The sequence below is a fragment of the Bombina bombina genome, chromosome 7, assembly GCF_027579735.1.
Source record: "Bombina bombina isolate aBomBom1 chromosome 7, aBomBom1.pri, whole genome shotgun sequence".
In the NCBI taxonomy this organism is placed as follows: Eukaryota; Metazoa; Chordata; class Amphibia; order Anura; family Bombinatoridae; genus Bombina; species Bombina bombina.
The window spans coordinates 127,381,442-127,399,602 of record NC_069505.1 but is presented as its reverse complement, the minus strand read 5'-3'; the positions used below and the strand labels follow the sequence as shown (position 1 = coordinate 127,399,602).

Sequence of the window (18,161 nt, the reverse complement as noted above, 5' to 3'; positions counted from 1 at the left end):
GTATCAGTACCAATACCAATATTAGTATCGGTGCAACCCTAATATATAATACACACACACACATATATATACATATATATATTAGATCTAATTTATTCTATGCAGCTTTTTCCATACAGTACATGGAGCTGAGATTTCACTTTAGTAAATCAGTTGCACATTCTTAGGAACTGGTGGTGATTTACCATCTGGGAGCAGCCTCTTTTAACCCAATAATGCTTTCTGTATGTGTGTACATATGTATTTGTGTATACATCATAATCCAAATGGACTATGGTTGTCTCATTGATTCACTAGCTCTTATTTATTCTATGCAGCTCATTTATTACAGTACATAGAGTTGAGTTTTCACTTTTAAATCAGACATTGTGCATTCCTAGGAACTGGTGAAGCTGGAGAGAAATCCTTAATGAATTAAAGGGACACTAAACCCAAATGTTTTCTTTCATGATTCAGATAAGCAACTTTCTAATTCATGCCTATTATCAATTTTTTTTTGTTCTCTTGCTATCTTTATTTAAAAAGCAGGACTCTAAAGCTTAAGACCTGGCCCATTTTCGATTGAAAACCTGGGTTATGCTTGCTTATTGGTTTGCTAAAGGTAGCCACCAATAAGCAAGTGCTATCCAGGGTGCTAAACCTAAAATGGGCCAGCTCCTAAGCTTTAAATTCCTGCTTTTTAAATAAAGATAGCAAGAGAACAAAGAAAAATTGATAATTGGAGTAAATTAGAAAGTTGCTTTAAAATTGCATGCTCTATCTGAATCCTTAAAGAAAAAAATTGGGTTTAGTATCCCTTTAAGCAGCGTGTACTAATTTTTCATCATACTTGAGTGCCCCTGAGCTGGTGTATGTTTGAGAGATCCATACTATGATTTACCCTTCACTGATTCAATGTACAAACTAAAGTTTCTTAATTCATACAAATCTCACATATCGCCCATTTCCCACTGCTACGAAAAGGCAACCTTCCCCATACAAACTATATTAATTACATTTTTGTGTTATTGGAAACCAACCTTATGATGATGTTGTATTGTATAGCTGATAATTATGTTCAGTCCAGAATTCGTTATCATCATCTCTGACATCTGATGTTGCTGTTTATTTGCTTCTGTAGATTTTGGGATTCTGCCAAAACACCCTTTAATACATCGGCGTGTGACCCGTGAGAAACCAGTGTGGCTAGCAGAAGTTGGCAAGAGCAAGAGAGATGAGCCTGACATTGGAGAACTTTATTATGATGATGTCATGTGATGCAGTTAACCCTTGTGTGACAGATCTGTGCAGCAAACATCACACAGGTGTAACCCAAAACCAAGGCCTAGACCTGTTATCTGCATAATATACCAAAGGCTGATAATGACATTCAGCAATGAGTTAAATAAATTAATAAGCACTGAATGTGACATCAACTTCGCATCATCATTGTAAAATCATAGTATACAAAGCTGAACTTCACATAAAATGTTTTCTTATGCATGGAACCCCCTCCCCCCCCAAAAAAAAACCTTCTGCCTTGCCTCCTCCAAAAGCAAATTGGATTGGCTCCTCCAATAAAAGCAAACAAGATATTAAAACGCTTAGACTTAACTTATAGGTTATTCTAAAGCAATGTCTTGTTATTACAAGGTGTTAACTGTCCCTTTAAAGGGACATTATACACTAAATAAATGCTAGATAGAATGAAGCATTCAAAGAAAAAATTACTCTGAGAATAACATGCAGATGTATTTTTTTTAAGTTTCATTAGCTGTTTAAATGTTGACAAAATAAGTGCAAAGTTTTAGTGTTTATAAAACAATGGGAGCTGCCATGTTGTAACTTAGGTTACCTTCTCTGCTGTGGCCAATTAGGGACAGTTGTAAATAGGTCACTAGAGTGTGCAGCCAATGGCTGTGAGGAATATGTGTTTTGCTCTTCAATTTCTAACATTAAATTGGGAGCTTTTCAGTTCCTAATGGAATTATAGAAGGGGGCAAAATAAAAAATGAAAGTATATTGTAGAGGTTTTTTTTATATACAGTTTATTATTTTATATAACCATCTCAAAGTGTTTAATGTCCCTTTAATGTAAACTGCTGTATAGTCTCCTATCACACCTCAACCTCTCTTAACCATTATATTATTATTGCATTACCTTGTAAAATCCTATAGCGATCATTAACTGAGCGTGTGGATAACGAGTTGTGATTCTTTATGTGTAGAGTGCACAAGAGCTCTCTTGTGCAATGCAGCTGCATGCAACCAACTTTATGCAAGTAGGGCCTAGTAATCACCCAGAACAAGTGAGGATAAGAAGCAAGAATTGCTCATTTGAGCCTGCACTTCTAGGTTGCAGAAGCTGAAAATGTAGCGTGATACATTTTCCCCAACACACTTCACAAGGCTGTCTGAATGAGGGGTGATCAGGGAAGTAGGACATAAATAACTTACATGGATATATGTGTATTTTGGTTACCACTCAAACAGAAATGCAAAATACAAGACTCATAATGACCAGTAGGTCCATAAAGGTCCACTCCAGCGACGTGTAGAGCTAATTTATCTGTGCTCTTGCAACCACTGTCTACAATTGCATTAACCCCAGTATCTGCTGCATCTTCTACACCAGACCTGTCATCTTCATAAGGGTGTTCTCTGGAGAAAATGTCCCCCCATATTTTGGCACAGATGTGTGTGTATAGGATTTTTGAATGGATGCCACTGACAATACTAAAACGTAAGTCCAAATTGTTTCCTGCAACAAAAGATGCAACTCTGAAAATAGCTCTTGATGCCCACCAAGTAAATGTGTTAGATTGGCTGTATGCTTGATTAAACCCCTTAAGGACACAACCTCAGTTTTCTCAAAGGTTCCATGATGGGATAATTCTGTCATTGGTCATTAAGGAATACAAGGTGGCCAAATGCAGTTTTCATTACAAGCATAGCCTATAAATAAAACCTCTAACAGCTCATATCAAATAACATAAAAGTTGTATGTTCTGGTGACATCGCAGTTTGCATATTGTGACCTCTAAACCGGTATTTTTCATCTCCAGTCCTCAGGGCACACTAAGGAGACAGATTTTTATGATAGCTGAACTGGTCCACAGTTGAAATTATCTAGTTCAGATATCATGGAAATTTGTCCCGTTTGTACAGATTAGAGCAGTGGTTTTCAACTCCATTCCTCAGAGCATACGGTTTATTCACAAAGAAGTAATAGTCACAAGGTTATGGTCAGTCTGTTTTATTGATACATTTCCAAATGGCCTCACCAAATAAGTGTTTTTACCCCTTTGATTCCTGTGGCTTGCGCTGAGCCTTTGTTATTTACTGTAATCTAAAGAAGAACAAAGCAACCAGCCACTCTGCTGAGCTTCATCCCACTACTTTTGGGCACCTCTTTGGACATTGTGTGTGAGTGCTCAGTCACTTTACCTAGCAAACTTCACTCACTAGCTGTAGCTCACTCACTTTGTACCTTACAGACGTTACTCACAAGCTCTAGCTTACTCACTCTGTACCCTACAGACATCATTCGCCAGCTCTAGCTCACTGCTCACTCACTCTGTACCTTACAGACGTCACTCACTCGCCAGCTCTAGCTCACTGCTCACTCACTCTGTACCTTACAGACGTCACTCACTCGCCAGCTCTAGCTCACTGCTCACTCACTCTGTACCTTACAGACGTCACTCACTCGCCAGCTCTAGCTCACTGCTCACTCACTTTGTACCTTACAGACGTCACTCACTCGCCAGCTCTAGCTCACTGCTCACTCACTTTGTACCTTACAGACGTCACTCACTCGCCAGCTCTAGCTCACTGCTCACTCACTCTGTACCTTACAGACGTCACTCACTCACCAGCTCTAGCTCACTGCTCACTCACTCTGTACCTTACAGACGTCACTCACTCGCCAGCTCTAGCTCACTGCTCACTCACTTTGTACCTTACAGACGTCACTCACTCGCCAGCTCTAGCTCACTGCTCACTCACTTTGTACCTTACAGATGTCACTCACTCGCCAGCTCTAGTTCACTCACTCTGTACCTTAAGACTCTCACTTGCTCTCTGTACCTTACAAATGTTACTCGCCAGCTGTAGCTCAGCTCTTACACATTCTATACCTTACAAACAGAACTCGCCAGCTGTAGCTCAGCACTCAGTCTTTCTGTACCTTACAGACATCACTTGCCACCTGAAACTCAGTTTTTACTTAGTGCTTAGTTGTTTTGTACCTGACCAAAGACACGTCAGCTGTAGCTCAACACTCACTCTCTGTAACCTACAAACATCACTAACCAGTTGTAGCTAAACACATTTGCTCTGTACCTTACAGATTTCACTCACCAGCTGCAGATCATCGCTCATTCATTCTACACTTGACAAGCATCACTCACTCTGTACCTGACATCACTCGCCAGCTGTGGCTCACTGCTCACTCGCTCTGTACCTGACATCACTCGCCAGCTGTAGCTCACTCGCTCTGTACCTGACATCACTCGCCAGCTGTAGCTCACTGCTCACTCGCTCTGTACCTGACATCACTCGCCAGCTGTAGCTCACTGCTCACTCGCTCTGTACCTGACATCACTCGCCAGCTGTAGCTCACTGCTCACTCGCTCTGTACCTGACATCACTCGCCAGCTGTGGCTCACTGCTCACTCGCTCTGTACCTGACATCACTCGCCAGCTGTGGCTCACTCGCTCTGTACCTGACATCACTCGCCAGCTGTAGCTCACTCGCTCTGTACCTGACATCACTCGCCAGCTGAAGCTCACTGCTCACTCGCTCTGTACCTGACATCACTCGCCAGCTGTGGCTCACTCGCTCTGTACCTGACATCACTCGCCAGCTGTAGCTCACTCGCTCTGTACCTGACATCACTCGCCAGCTGAAGCTCACTGCTCACTCACTCTGTACCTTACAGACGTCACTCACTCACCAGCTCTAGCTCACTGCTCACTCACTCTGTACCTTACAGACGTCACTCACTCGCCAGCTCTAGCTCACTGCTCACTCACTTTGTACCTTACAGACGTCACTCACTCGCCAGCTCTAGCTCACTGCTCACTCACTTTGTACCTTACAGATGTCACTCACTCGCCAGCTCTAGTTCACTCACTCTGTACCTTAAGACTCTCACTTGCTCTCTGTACCTTACAAATGTTACTCGCCAGCTGTAGCTCAGCTCTTACACATTCTATACCTTACAAACAGAACTCGCCAGCTGTAGCTCAGCACTCAGTCTTTCTGTACCTTACAGACATCACTTGCCACCTGAAACTCAGTTTTTACTTAGTGCTTAGTTGTTTTGTACCTGACCAAAGACACGTCAGCTGTAGCTCAACACTCACTCTCTGTAACCTACAAACATCACTAACCAGTTGTAGCTAAACACATTTGCTCTGTACCTTACAGATTTCACTCACCAGCTGCAGATCATCGCTCATTCATTCTACACTTGACAAGCATCACTCACTCTGTACCTGACATCACTCGCCAGCTGTAGCTCACTCGCTCTGTACCTGACATCACTCGCCAGCTGTAGCTCACTGCTCACTCGCTCTGTACCTGACATCACTCGCCAGCTGTAGCTCACTGCTCACTCGCTCTGTACCTGACATCACTCGCCAGCTGTAGCTCACTGCTCACTCGCTCTGTACCTGACATCACTCGCCAGCTGTGGCTCACTGCTCACTCGCTCTGTACCTGACATCACTCGCCAGCTGTGGCTCACTCGCTCTGTACCTGACATCACTCGCCAGCTGTAGCTCACTCGCTCTGTACCTGACATCACTCGCCAGCTGAAGCTCACTGCTCACTCGCTCTGTACCTGACATCACTCGCCAGCTGTAGCTCACTCGCTCTGTACCTGACATCACTCGCCAGCTGAAGCTCACTGCTCACTCGCTCTGTACCTGACATCACTCGCCAGCTGTAGCTCACTGCTCACTCGCTCTGTACCTGACATCACTCACCAGCTGTAGCTCACTGCTCACTCGCTCTGTACCTGACATCACTTGCCAGCTGTAGCTCACTGCTCACTCGCTCTGTACCTGACATCACTCGCCAGCTGTAGCTCACTGCTCACTCGCTCTGTACCTGACATCACTCGCCAGCTGTAGCTCACTGCTCACTCGCTCTGTACCTGACATCACTCGCCAGCTGTAGCTCACTGCTCACTCGCTCTGTACCTGACATCACTCGCCAGCTGTAGCTCACTGCTCACTCGCTCTGTACCTGACATCACTCACCAGCTGTAGCTCACTGCTCACTCGCTCTGTACCTGACATCACTCACCAGCTGTAGCTCACTGCTCACTCGCTCTGTACCTGACATCACTCGCCAGCTGTAGCTCACTGCTCACTCGCTCTGTACCTGACATCACTCGCCAGCTGTAGCTCACTCGCTCTGTACCTGACATCACTCGCCAGCTGTAGCTCACTCGCTCTGTACCTGACATCACTCGCCAGCTGAAGCTCACTGCTCACTCGCTCTGTACCTGACATCACTCGCCAGCTGTAGCTCACTCGCTCTGTACCTGACATCACTCGCCAGCTGAAGCTCACTGCTCACTCGCTCTTTACCTGGCATCACTCGCTCTGTACCTGGCATCACTCGCCAGCTGTAGCTCACTGCTCACTCGCTCTGTAGCTGACATCACTCGCCAGCTGAGGCTCACTGCTCACTCGCTCTGTACCTGACATCACTCGCCAGCTGTGGCTCACTGCTCTCTCGCTCTGTACCTGGCATCACTCGCCAGCTGTAGCTCACTGCTCTCTCGCTCTGTACCTGGCATCACTCGCCAGCTGTAGCTCACTGCTCACTCGCTCTGTACCTGGCATCACTCGCCAGCTGTAGCTCACTGCTCACTCGCTCTGTACCTGACATCACTCGCCATCTGTAGCTCACTGCTCACTCGCTCTGTACCTGACATCACTCGCCAGCTGTAGCTCACTGCTCTCTCGCTCTGTACCTGGCATCACTCGCCAGCTGTAGCTCACTGCTCACTCGCTCTGTACCTGACATCACTCGCCAGCTGTAGCTCACTGCTCACTCGCTCTGTACCTGACATCACTCGCCAGCTGTAGCTCACTGCTCACTCGCTCTGTACCTGACATCACTCGCCAGCTGTAGCTCACTGCTCACTCGCTCTGTACCTGACATCACTCGCCAGCTGAAGCTCACTGCTCACTCGCTCTGTACCTGACATCACTCGCCAGCTGAAGCTCACTGCTCACTCGCTCTGTACCTGACATCACTCGCCAGCTGTAGCTCACTGCTCACTCGCTCTGTACCTGACATCACTCGCCAGCTGTAGCTCACTGCTCACTCGCTCTGTAGCTGACATCACTCGCCAGCTGTAGCTCACTGCTCACTCGCTCTGTACCTGACATCACTCGCCAGCAGTGGCTCACTGCTCACTCGCTCTTTACCTGACATCACTCACCAGCTGTAGCTCACTGCTCACTCGCTCTGTATCTGACATCACTTGCCAGCTGTAGCTCACTGCTCACTCGCTCTGTACCTGACATCACTCGCCAGCTGTAGCTCACTGCTCACTCGCTCTGTACCTTACATCACTCGCCAGCTGTAGCTCACTGCTCACTCGCTCTTTACCTTACATCACTCGCCAGCTGTGGCTCACTGCTCACTCGCTCTGTACCTGACATCACTCGCCAGCTGTAGCTCACTGCTCACTCGCTCTGTACCTGACATCACTCGCCAGCTGTAGCTCACTGCTCTCTCGCTCTTTACCTGACATCACTCGCCAGCTGTAGCTCACTGCTCACTCGCTCTTTACCTGACATCACTCGCCAGCTGTAGCTCACTGCTCACTCGCTCTGTACCTGACATCACTCGCCAGCTGTAGCTCACTGCTCACTCGCTCTGTACCTTACATCACTCGCCAGCTGTGGCTCACTGCTCACTCGCTCTGTACCTGACATCACTCGCCAGCTGTAGCTCACTGCTCACTCGCTCTGTACCTGACATCACTCGCCAGCTGTAGCTCACTGCTCACTCGCTCTTTACCTGACATCACTCGCCAGCAGTGGCTCACTGCTCACTCGGTCTGTACCTGACATCACTCGCCAGCTGTAGCTCACTGCTCACTCGCTCTTTACCTGACATCACTCGCCAGCTGTAGCTCACTGCTCACTCGCTCTGTACCTGACATCACTCGGCAGCTGAAGCTCACTGCTCTCTCGCTCTGTACCTGACATCACTCGCCAGCTGTAGCTCACTGCTCACTCGCTCTGTAGCTGACATCACTCGCCAGCTGTAGCTCACTGCTCACTCGCTCTGTACCTGACATCACTCACCAGCAGTGGCTCACTGCTCACTCGCTCTGTACCTGACATCACTCACCAGCTGTAGCTCACTGCTCACTCGCTCTGTATCTGACATCACTTGCCAGCTGTAGCTCACTGCTCACTCGCTCTGTACCTGACATCACTCGCCAGCTGTAGCTCACTGCTCACTCGCTCTGTACCTTACATCACTCGCCAGCTGTAGCTCACTGCTCACTCGCTCTTTACCTTACATCACTCGCCAGCTGTGGCTCACTGCTCACTCGCTCTGTACCTGACATCACTCGCCAGCTGTAGCTCACTGCTCACTCGCTCTGTACCTGACATCACTCGCCAGTTGTAGCTCACTGCTCTCTCGCTCTTTACCTGACATCACTCGCCAGCTGTAGCTCACTGCTCACTCGCTCTTTACCTGACATCACTCGCCAGCTGTAGCTCACTGCTCACTCGCTCTGTACCTGACATCACTCGCCAGCTGTAGCTCACTGCTCACTCGCTCTGTACCTTACATCACTCGCTAGCTGTGGCTCACTGCTCACTCGCTCTGTACATGACATCACTCACCAGCTGTAGCTCACTGCTCACTCGCTCTGTAGCTGACATCACTCGCCAGCTGTAGCTCACTGCTCACTCGCTCTGTACCTGACATCACTCGCCAGCTGTAGCTCACTGCTCACTCGCTCTGTACCTGACATCACTCGCCAGCTGTAGCTCACTGCTCACTCGCTCTGTACCTGACATCACTCGCCAGCTGTAGCTCACTGCTCACTCGCTCTGTACCTGACATCACTCACCAGCTGTAGCTCACTGCTCACTCGCTCTGTACCTGACATCACTCACCAGCTGTAGCTCACTGCTCACTCGCTCTGTAGCTGACATCACTCGCCAGCTGTAGCTCACTGCTCACTCGCTCTGTACCTGACATCACTCGCCAGCTGTAGCTCACTCGCTCTGTACCTGACATCACTCGCCAGCTGTAGCTCACTTGCTCTGTAGCTGACATCACTCGCCAGCTGTAGCTCACTCGCTCTGTACCTGACATCACTCGCCAGCTGTAGCTCACTCGCTCTGTAGCTGACATCACTCGCCAGCTGTAGCTCACTGCTCACTCGCTCTGTAGCTGACATCACTCGCCAGCTGTAGCTCACTGCTCACTCGCTCTGTAGCTGACATCACTCGCCAGCTGTAGCTCACTGCTCACTCGCTCTGTAGCTGACATCACTCGCCAGCTGTAGCTCACTGCTCACTCGCTCTGTACCTGACATCACTCGCCAGCTGTAGCTCACTGCTCACTCGCTCTGTAGCTGACATCACTCGCCAGCTGTAGCTCACTGCTCACTCGCTCTGTACCTGACATCACTCGCCAGCTGTAGCTCACTGCTCACTCGCTCTGTAGCTGACATCACTCGCCAGCTGTAGCTCACTGCTCACTCGCTCTGTACCTGACATCACTCGCCAGCTGTAGCTCACTGCTCACTCGCTCTGTACCTGACATCAATCGCCAGCTGTAGCTAAGTGTTAATGCTCACTCACTCACTTTGTACTTGACAGACATCCCTCACCAGCTGTAGCTCACTATTCAGTCACTCTGTACCTTACAAACAGTATGCACCAGCTGTACACAAATGCTCACGTGCTCTGTAACCTTAGATAGCATTTCCAGCTTATTGATCACTCACACTACCTTCTAAACATTACATCAGTCTGCTCTGTGCCTGACAAATGGAGCACTCAAGCTATAACTCTCCTTATAATCTTATTGTTCACATCACATCTTCTAGTGCACTCTCCAAAGACTTTTACACAAATACCATATGCTTGGTGCTGTCCTCCTTTATCAACACTCCTCTAACTCTGCTTTCATGCATGAATCTGAAGAGTACTCATGTAGATGTGATGCTTCCTTCAGCCGACGCTATGCCCTGTGCACACACTTTCAGTACACTCATTCATTCTGCACTGTCTCTATGACTCACTCACTGCTGCGTCTCTGGTTCCCTGTAAGTCTGATGCGCTCCCTCCTGCACGGTTTCCTTTTTGTGCTTCCCATGTTTTGGGTGGACGCTGCTAATAAAATATTGCTCAGCACAGTCGTCTTCAGTCTGCACCCAGCATTTGGTATACACATGGGGGGTCCCTAAGGCAAGAGCAGGGAGAGCGATATTTGGGTAAGTTATAGCAGGGCATCACTCTCGCCCTCATATCCATGCCCAGTCCCACAGAACAGAGGCTCAAAAGGCTTGAGTTAATCTGCTGCCCCGTCCCAAAAGTCTGAAAACATCCTGTATTCCTCCTCCGCCCAGACACGAGCAGTCCATGCACAAAAAAGGTATCCAGAAAACACACTATGGCTACTCCAGATAAATGTCCTCTGTGGGGCATGTGTATTCCACATATTCTTTGTAAAACTGCTGAAAAGCTCGCCTGAAGGAGAAAAAAAACACACTTTAGTAAAGGGTCCTTGCCAATGAATTATAGTTTAGTAGTAAACTTAAAGGGATAGTCTAGTCAAAATTAAACTTTCATGATTCATATAGAGCAGCAATTATAAGCAACATTCTAATCTACTCACATTATCAAATTTTCTTCGTTCTCTTGGTATTTTTATTTGAAAAGGCAAGAATGTAAGTTTAGGAGCCGGCCCATTTTGGTTTAGCACCTGGGTAGCGCTTGCTGTTTGGTGGCTACATTTAGACAGCAATCAGCAAACGCTACTCAAGTGCTGAACCAAAAATGGGTTGGCTCCTAAGCTTACATTCAAATAAAGATACTAAGAGAATGAAGAAAATTTGATAATAGGAGTAAATTAGAAAGTTGCTTAAAATCGCATGCTCTTTCTAAATCATGAAAGTTTAATTTTGACTAGAGTATCCCTTTAAAGTGCATCCTAAAAAAAGAAAGCATTAAAGGGACATGAAACACAAAGGCCTAGATTTGGAGTTTGGCGGTAGAAGGGCTGTTAACGCTCCGCGGGCTTTTTTCTGGCCGCACCATAAATTTAACTCTGGTATCGAGAGTTCAAACAAATGCTGCGTTAGGCTCCAAAAAAGGAGCGTAGAGCATTTTTACCGCAAATGCAACTCTCGATACCAGAGTTGCTTACGGACGCGGCCAGCCTCAAAAACGTGCTCGTGCACGATTCTCCCATAGGAAACAATGGGGCTGTTTGAGCTGAAAAAAAACCTAACACCTGCAAAAAAGCTGCGTTCAGTTCCTAACGCAGCCCCATTGTTTCCTATGGGAAAACACTTCCTACGTCTGCACCTAACACTCTAACATGTACCCCGAGTCTAAACACCCCTAGCCTTACACTTATTAACCCCTAATCTGCCGCCCCCGCTATCGCTGACCCCTGCATATTTTTTTTAACCCCTAATCTGCCGCTCCGTAAACCGCCGCAACCTACGTTATCCCTATGTACCCCTAATCTGCTGCCCCTAACACCGCCGACCCCTAGATTATATTTATTAACCCCTAATCTGCCCCCCACAACGTCGCCGACACCTGCCTACACCTAATCTGCCGAGCGGACCTGAGCGCTACTATAATAAAGTTATTAACCCCTAATCCGCCTCACTAACCCTATCATAAATAGTATTAACCCCTAATCTGCCCTCCCTAACATCGCCGACACCTAACTTCAATTATTAACCCATAATCTGACGACCGGAGCTCACCGCTACTATAATAAATGGATTAACCCCTAAAGCTAAGTCTAACCCTAACACTAACACTCCCCTAAGTTAAATATAATTTAAATCTAACGAAATAAATTAACTCTTATTAAATAAATTATTCCTATTTAAAGCTAAATACTTACCTGTAAAATACATCCTAATATAGCTACAATATAAATTATAATTATATTGTAGCTATTTTAGGATTAATATTTATTTTACAGGCAACTTGGTAATTATTTTAACCAGGTACAATAGCTATTTAATAGTTACCTAGTTAAAATAATAACAAATTTACCTGTAAAATAAATCCTAACCTAAGATATAATTAAACCTAACACTACCCTATCAATAAATTAATTAAATAAACTACCTACAATTACCTACAATTAACCTAACACTACACTATCAATAAATTAATTAAACACAATTCCTACAAATAAATACAATTAAATAAACTAGCTAAAGTACAAAAAATAAAAAAGAACTAAGTTACAAAAAATAAAAAAATATTTACAAACATAAGAAAAATATTACAACAATTTTAAACTAATTACACCTACTCTAAGCCCCCTAATAAAATAACAAAGCCCTCCAAAATAAAAAATTCCCTACCCTATTCTAAATTAAAAAAGTTAAAAGCTCTTTTACCTTACCAGCCCTGAACAGGGCACTTTGCGGGGCATGCCCCAAGAATTTCAGCTCTTTTGCCTGTAAAAAAAAACATACAATACCCCCCCCCCAACATTACAACCCACCACCCACATACCCCTAATCTAACCCAAACCCCCCTTAAATAAACCTAACACTAAGCCCCTGAAGATCTTCCTACCTTGTCTTCACCATCCAGGTTCACCGATCCGTCCTGAAGAGCTCCTCCGATGTCCTGATCCAAGCCCAAGCGGGGGGGCTGAAGAGGTCCATGATCCGGTCAAAGTCTTCATCCAAGCGGGGCAGAAGAGGATCTTCCATCCGATTGAAGTCTTCATCCAGGCGGCATCTTCTATGGTCTTCCATCCGGAGCAAAGCGGCATGATCCTGAAGACCTCCAGCGCGGAACATCCATCCGGCCCGACGACTGAACGACGAATGACTGTTCCTTTAAGGGACGTCATCCAAGATGGCATCCCTCGAATTCCGATTGGCTGATAGGATTCTATCAGCCAATCGGAATTAAGGTAGGAATTTTCTGATTGGCTGATGGAATCAGCCAATCAGAATCAAGTTCAATCCGATTGGCTGATCCAATCAGATTGAGCTCGCATTCTATTGGCTGTTCCGATCAGCCAATAGAATGCGAGCTCAATCTGATAGGCTGATTGGATCAGCCAATCGGATTGAACTTGATTCTGATTGGCTGATTCCATCAGCCAATCAGAAAATTCCTACCTTAATTCCGATTGGCTGATAGAATCCTATCAGCCAATCGGAATTCGAGGGACGCCATCTTGGATGACGTCCCTTAAAGGAACAGTCATTCGTCGTTCAGTCGTCGGGCCGGATGGATGTTCCGCGCTGGAGGTCTTCAGGATCATGCCGCTTCGCTCCGGATGGAAGACCATAGAAGATGCCGCCTGGATGAAGACTTCAATCGGATGGAAGATCCTCTTCTGCCCCGCTTGGATGAAGACTTTGACCGGATCATGGACCTCTTCAGCCCCCCGCTTGGGCTTGGATCAGGACATCGGAGGAGCTCTTCAGGACGGATCGGTGAACCTGGATGGTGAAGACAAGGTAGGAAGATCTTCAGGGGCTTAGTGTTAGGTTTATTTAAGGGGGGTTTGGGTTAGATTAGGGGTATGTGGGTGGTGGGTTGTAATGTTGGGGGGGGGTATTGTATGTTTTTTTTTACAAGCAAAAGAGCTGAAATTCTTGGGGCATGCCCCGCAAAGGGCCCTGTTCAGGGCTGGTAAGGTAAAAGAGCTTTTAACTTTTTTAATTTAGAATAGGGTAGGGAATTTTTTATTTTGGGGGGCTTTGTTATTTTATTAGGGGGCTTAGAGTAGGTGTAATTAGTTTAAAATTGTTGTAATATTTTTCTTATGTTTGTAAATATTTTTTTATTTTTTGTAACTTAGTTCTTTTTTATTTTTTGTACTTTAGTTAGTTTATTTCATTGTAGTTATTTGTAGATATTGTATTTAATTAATGTATTGATAGTGTAGTGTTAGGTTAATTGTAGGTAATTGTAGGTAGTTTATTTAATTAATTTATTGATAGGGTAGTGTTAGGTTTAATTATATCTTAGGTTAGGATTTATTTTACAGGTAAATTTGTTATTATTTTAACTAGGTAACTATTAAATAGTTCTTAACTATTTAATAGCTATTGTACCTGGTTAAAATAATTACAAAGTTGCCTGTAAAATAAATATAAATCCTAAAATAGCTATAATATAATTATAATTTATATTGTAGCTATATTAGGATTTATTTTACAGGTAAGTATTTAGCTTTAAATAGGAATAATTTATTTAATAAGAGTTAATTTATTTCGTTAGATTTAAATTATATTTAAGTTAGGGGGGTGTTAGTGTTAGGGTTAGACTTAGCTTTAGGGGTTAATCCATTTATTATAGTAGCGGTGAGCTCCGGTCGTCAGATTAGGGGTTAATAATTGAAGTTAGGTGTCGACGATGTTAGGGAGGGCAGATTAGGGGTTAATACTATTTATGATAGGGTTAGTGAGGCGGATTAGGGGTTAATACATTTATTATAGTAGCGCTCAGGTCCGCTCGGCAGATTAGGGGTTAATAAGTGTAGGCAGGTGTCGGCGACGTTGAGGGGGGCAGATTAGGGGTTAATAAATATAATATAGGGGTCGGCGGTGTTAGGGGCAGCAGATTAGGGGTACATAAGGATAACGTAGGTGGCAGCGCTTTGCGGTCGGAAGATTAGGGGTTAATTATTGTAAGTAGCTGGCGGCGACGTTGTGGGGGGCAGGTTAGGGGTTAATAAATGTAATACAGGGGTCGGCGGTGTTAGGGGCAGCAGATTAGGGGTACATAAGTATAACGTAGGTGGCGGTCGGCAGATTAGGGGTTAAAAAATTTTAATCGAGTGGCGGCGATGTGGGGGGACCTCGGTTTAGGGGTACATAGGTAGTTTATGGGTGTTAGTGTACTTTAGAGCACAGTAGTTAAGAGCTTTATAAACCGGCGTTAGCCCAGAAAGCTTTTAACTCCTGCTATTTTCCGGCGGCTGGAGTTTTGTCGTTAGATTTCTAACGCTCACTTCAGCCACGACTCTAAATACCGGCGTTAGAAAGATCCCATTGAAAAGATAGGATACGCAATTGACGTAAGGGGATCTGCGGTATGGAAAAGTCGCGGCTGAAAAGTGAGCGTTAGACCCTTTAATCACTGACTCCAAATACCAGCGGGCGGCCAAAACCAGCGTTAGGAGCCTCTAACGCTGGTTTTCACGGCTACCGCCGAACTCTAAATCTAGGCCCAAATGTTTCTTTCATGATTCAGATAGAGCATACAATTTTAAATAACCTTCCAATTTATGTATATTATCTAATTTGTTCTTTGTATACTTTGTTGAAAAGCATATCTAGGTAGGCTTACAAGCTGCCGATTGGTGGCTGAACATATATTTCTCCGATTGGTGGCTGAACATATATTGGTGGCTAAACATATATTTCTCAGATTGGTGGCTAAACATATATTTCTCAGATTGGTGGCTGAACATATATTTCTCAGATTGGTGGCTGAACATATATTTCTCTTGTCTATCGCTTTCAGCTAGCTCCCAGTAGTGCATTACTGCTCATTCCACACAGGATACCAAGAAAATGAAGCAAATTAATTGTCAGAAGTAAATTGAAAAGTTGTTGAAAATTGTATGATCTATCTGAATAATGAAAGAAAAAGTGTGAGTTCCATGTCCCTTTAAAGACAATTGGATACCATATAAAGCAGTTTTATTCCTCCAGCTTATGTTCTTTGTTAAAACGTATGTAGAGGTAGAGATCCCTATCAGGACCTGAAACATTTGATTGCAACTTTTTTTCAGACTCCCCCCCCCTATTAAACAAATCCTATTGGCTCATTTATTTGTACAAATGGAACATTGTGAAACTGCATCTTAATTTTAAAGGAATTCTGGTCAGAAACAAACAACAACTTCTGTCTGTAGATTTATAAAAAAAACATAATTTATGCTTACCTGATAAATGTATTTCTCTTGTAGTGTATCCAGCCCACGGATCATCCATTACTTATGGGATATTCTCCTTCCCAACAGGAAGTTGCAAGAGGATCACCCACAGCAGAGCTGCTATATAGCTCCTCCCCTAACTGTCATATCCAGTCATTCGACCGAACACAAACAGAGAAAGGAGAAACCACAGGGTGCAGTGGTGACTGTAGTTTAATTAAAATTTAGACCTGCCTTAAAAGGACACGGCGGGCCGTGGACTGGATACACTACAAGAGAAATACATTTATCAGGTAAGCATAAATTATGTTTTCTCTTGTTAAGTGTATCCAGTCCACGGATCATCCATTACTTATGGGATACCAATACCAAAGCTAAAGTACACGGATGATGGGAGGGACAAGGCAGGATTAAGCGGAAGGAACCACTGCCCGAAGAACCTTTCTCCCAAAAACAGCCTCCGAAGAAGCAAAAGTATCAAATTTGTAAAATTTTTAAAAAGTGTGAAGCGAAGACCAAGTCGCAGCCTTACAAATCTGTTCAACAGAGGCCTCATTTTTGAAGGCCCATGTGGAAGCCACAGCTCTAGTAGAATGAGCTGTAATCCTTTCAGGGAGCTGCTGTCCAGCAGTCTCATAGGCTAGGCGTATTACGCTCCGAAGCCAAAAGGACAGAGAGGTTGCCGAAGCTTTTTGACCTCTCCTCTGTCCAGAGTAAACGACAAACAGGGAAGATGTTTGACGAAAATCCTTAGTAGCTTGTAAGTAAAACTTCAAGGCACGGACTACATCCAGATTATGTAAAAGACGTTCCTTCTTTGAAGAAGGATTAGGACACAATGATGGAACAACAATCTCTTGATTGATATTCTTGTTAGAAACCACCTTAGGTAAAAACCCAGGTTTGGTACGCAGAACTACCTTATCTGCATGAAAAATCAGATAAGGAGAATCACATTGTAAGGCAGATAACTCAGAGACTCTCCGAGCCGAGGAAATAGCCATCAAAAACAGAACTTTCCAAGATAAAAGTTTAATATCAATGGAATGAAGGGGTTCAAACGGAACTCCTTGAAGAACTTTAAGAACCAAGTTTAAGCTCCACGGAGGAGCAACAGGTTTAAACACAGGCTTAATTCTAACCAAAGCCTGGCAAAATGCCTGAACGTCTGGAACCTCTGCCAGACGCTTGTGCAAAAGAATAGACAGAGCAGAAATCTGTCCCTTTAAGGAACTAGCTGATAATCCTTTGTCCAAGCCCTCTTGGAGAAAAGACAATATTCTAGGAATCCTAACCTTACTCCATGAGTAATTCTTGGATTCACACCAATAAGGATATTTACTCCATATCTTGTGGTAGATTTTCCTGGTAACAGGCTTTCGTGCCTGTATTAAGGTATCAATGACTGACTCGGAGAAGCCACGCCTTGATAGAATCAAGCGTTCAATCTCCATGCAGTCAGTCTCAGAGAAATTAGATTTGGATGATTGAAAGGACCTTGTATCAGAAGGTCCTGTCTTAGAGGCAGAGTCCATGGTGGAAAGGATGACATGTCCACTAGGTCTGCATACAAAGTCCTGCGTGGCCACGCAGGTGCTATCAGAATCACTGATGCTCTCCCCTGTTTGATTTTGGCAATCAGTCGAGGGAGCAGAGGAAACGGTGGAAACACATAAGCCAGGTTGAAGAACCAAGGGGCTGCTAGAGCATCTATCAGCGTCGCTTCTGGGTCCCTGGACCTGGATCCGTAACAAGGGAGCTTGGCTTTCTGGCGAGACGCCATGAGATCCAACTCTGGTTTGCCCCAACGATGAATCAATTGAGCAAACACCTCCGGATGGAGTTCCCACTCCCCCGGATGGAAAGTCTGCCGACTTAGAAAATCCGCCTCCCAGTTCTCCACACCTGGGATATGGATTGCTGACAGGTGGCAAGAGTGGGACTCTGCCCAGCGAATTATTTTTGAGACTTCTAACATCGCTAGGGAACTCCTGGTTCCCCCTTGATGGTTGAT

At 45.0% G+C, this 18,161-nt stretch overlaps 2 protein-coding genes and 1 long non-coding RNA gene across 3 annotated transcripts in view; 1 reads left to right on the top strand and 2 right to left on the bottom strand.

The window, feature by feature from the left end:
- The window catches only part of PEX16 (peroxisomal biogenesis factor 16), a 122,858-nt gene extending 121,454 nt beyond the window's left edge, over positions 1-1,404 (top strand). Inside the window, exon 11 of the mRNA XM_053720293.1 lies at positions 1,121-1,404. Within this exon, the coding sequence (XP_053576268.1) occupies positions 1,121-1,257 (137 nt within the window). The 3' untranslated portion in view covers positions 1,258-1,404. The remainder of the gene's footprint in view (positions 1-1,120) is intronic.
- A 1,815-nt stretch (positions 1,405-3,219) lies between these two features.
- On the bottom strand, positions 3,220-4,540 carry LOC128635789 (uncharacterized). Its single transcript, XR_008398588.1, has 2 exons — positions 4,445-4,540; positions 3,220-4,398 (listed from the first exon to the last, which is right to left on the bottom strand). It is a non-coding gene; the product is annotated as an uncharacterized LOC128635789 (long non-coding RNA).
- A 4,567-nt stretch (positions 4,541-9,107) lies between these two features.
- Positions 9,108-18,161, bottom strand: part of MAPK8IP1 (mitogen-activated protein kinase 8 interacting protein 1) — a 204,275-nt gene continuing 195,221 nt past the window's right edge. Inside the window, exon 12 of the mRNA XM_053720289.1 lies at positions 9,108-10,731. Within this exon, the coding sequence (XP_053576264.1) occupies positions 10,659-10,731 (73 nt within the window). The 3' untranslated portion in view covers positions 9,108-10,658. The remainder of the gene's footprint in view (positions 10,732-18,161) is intronic.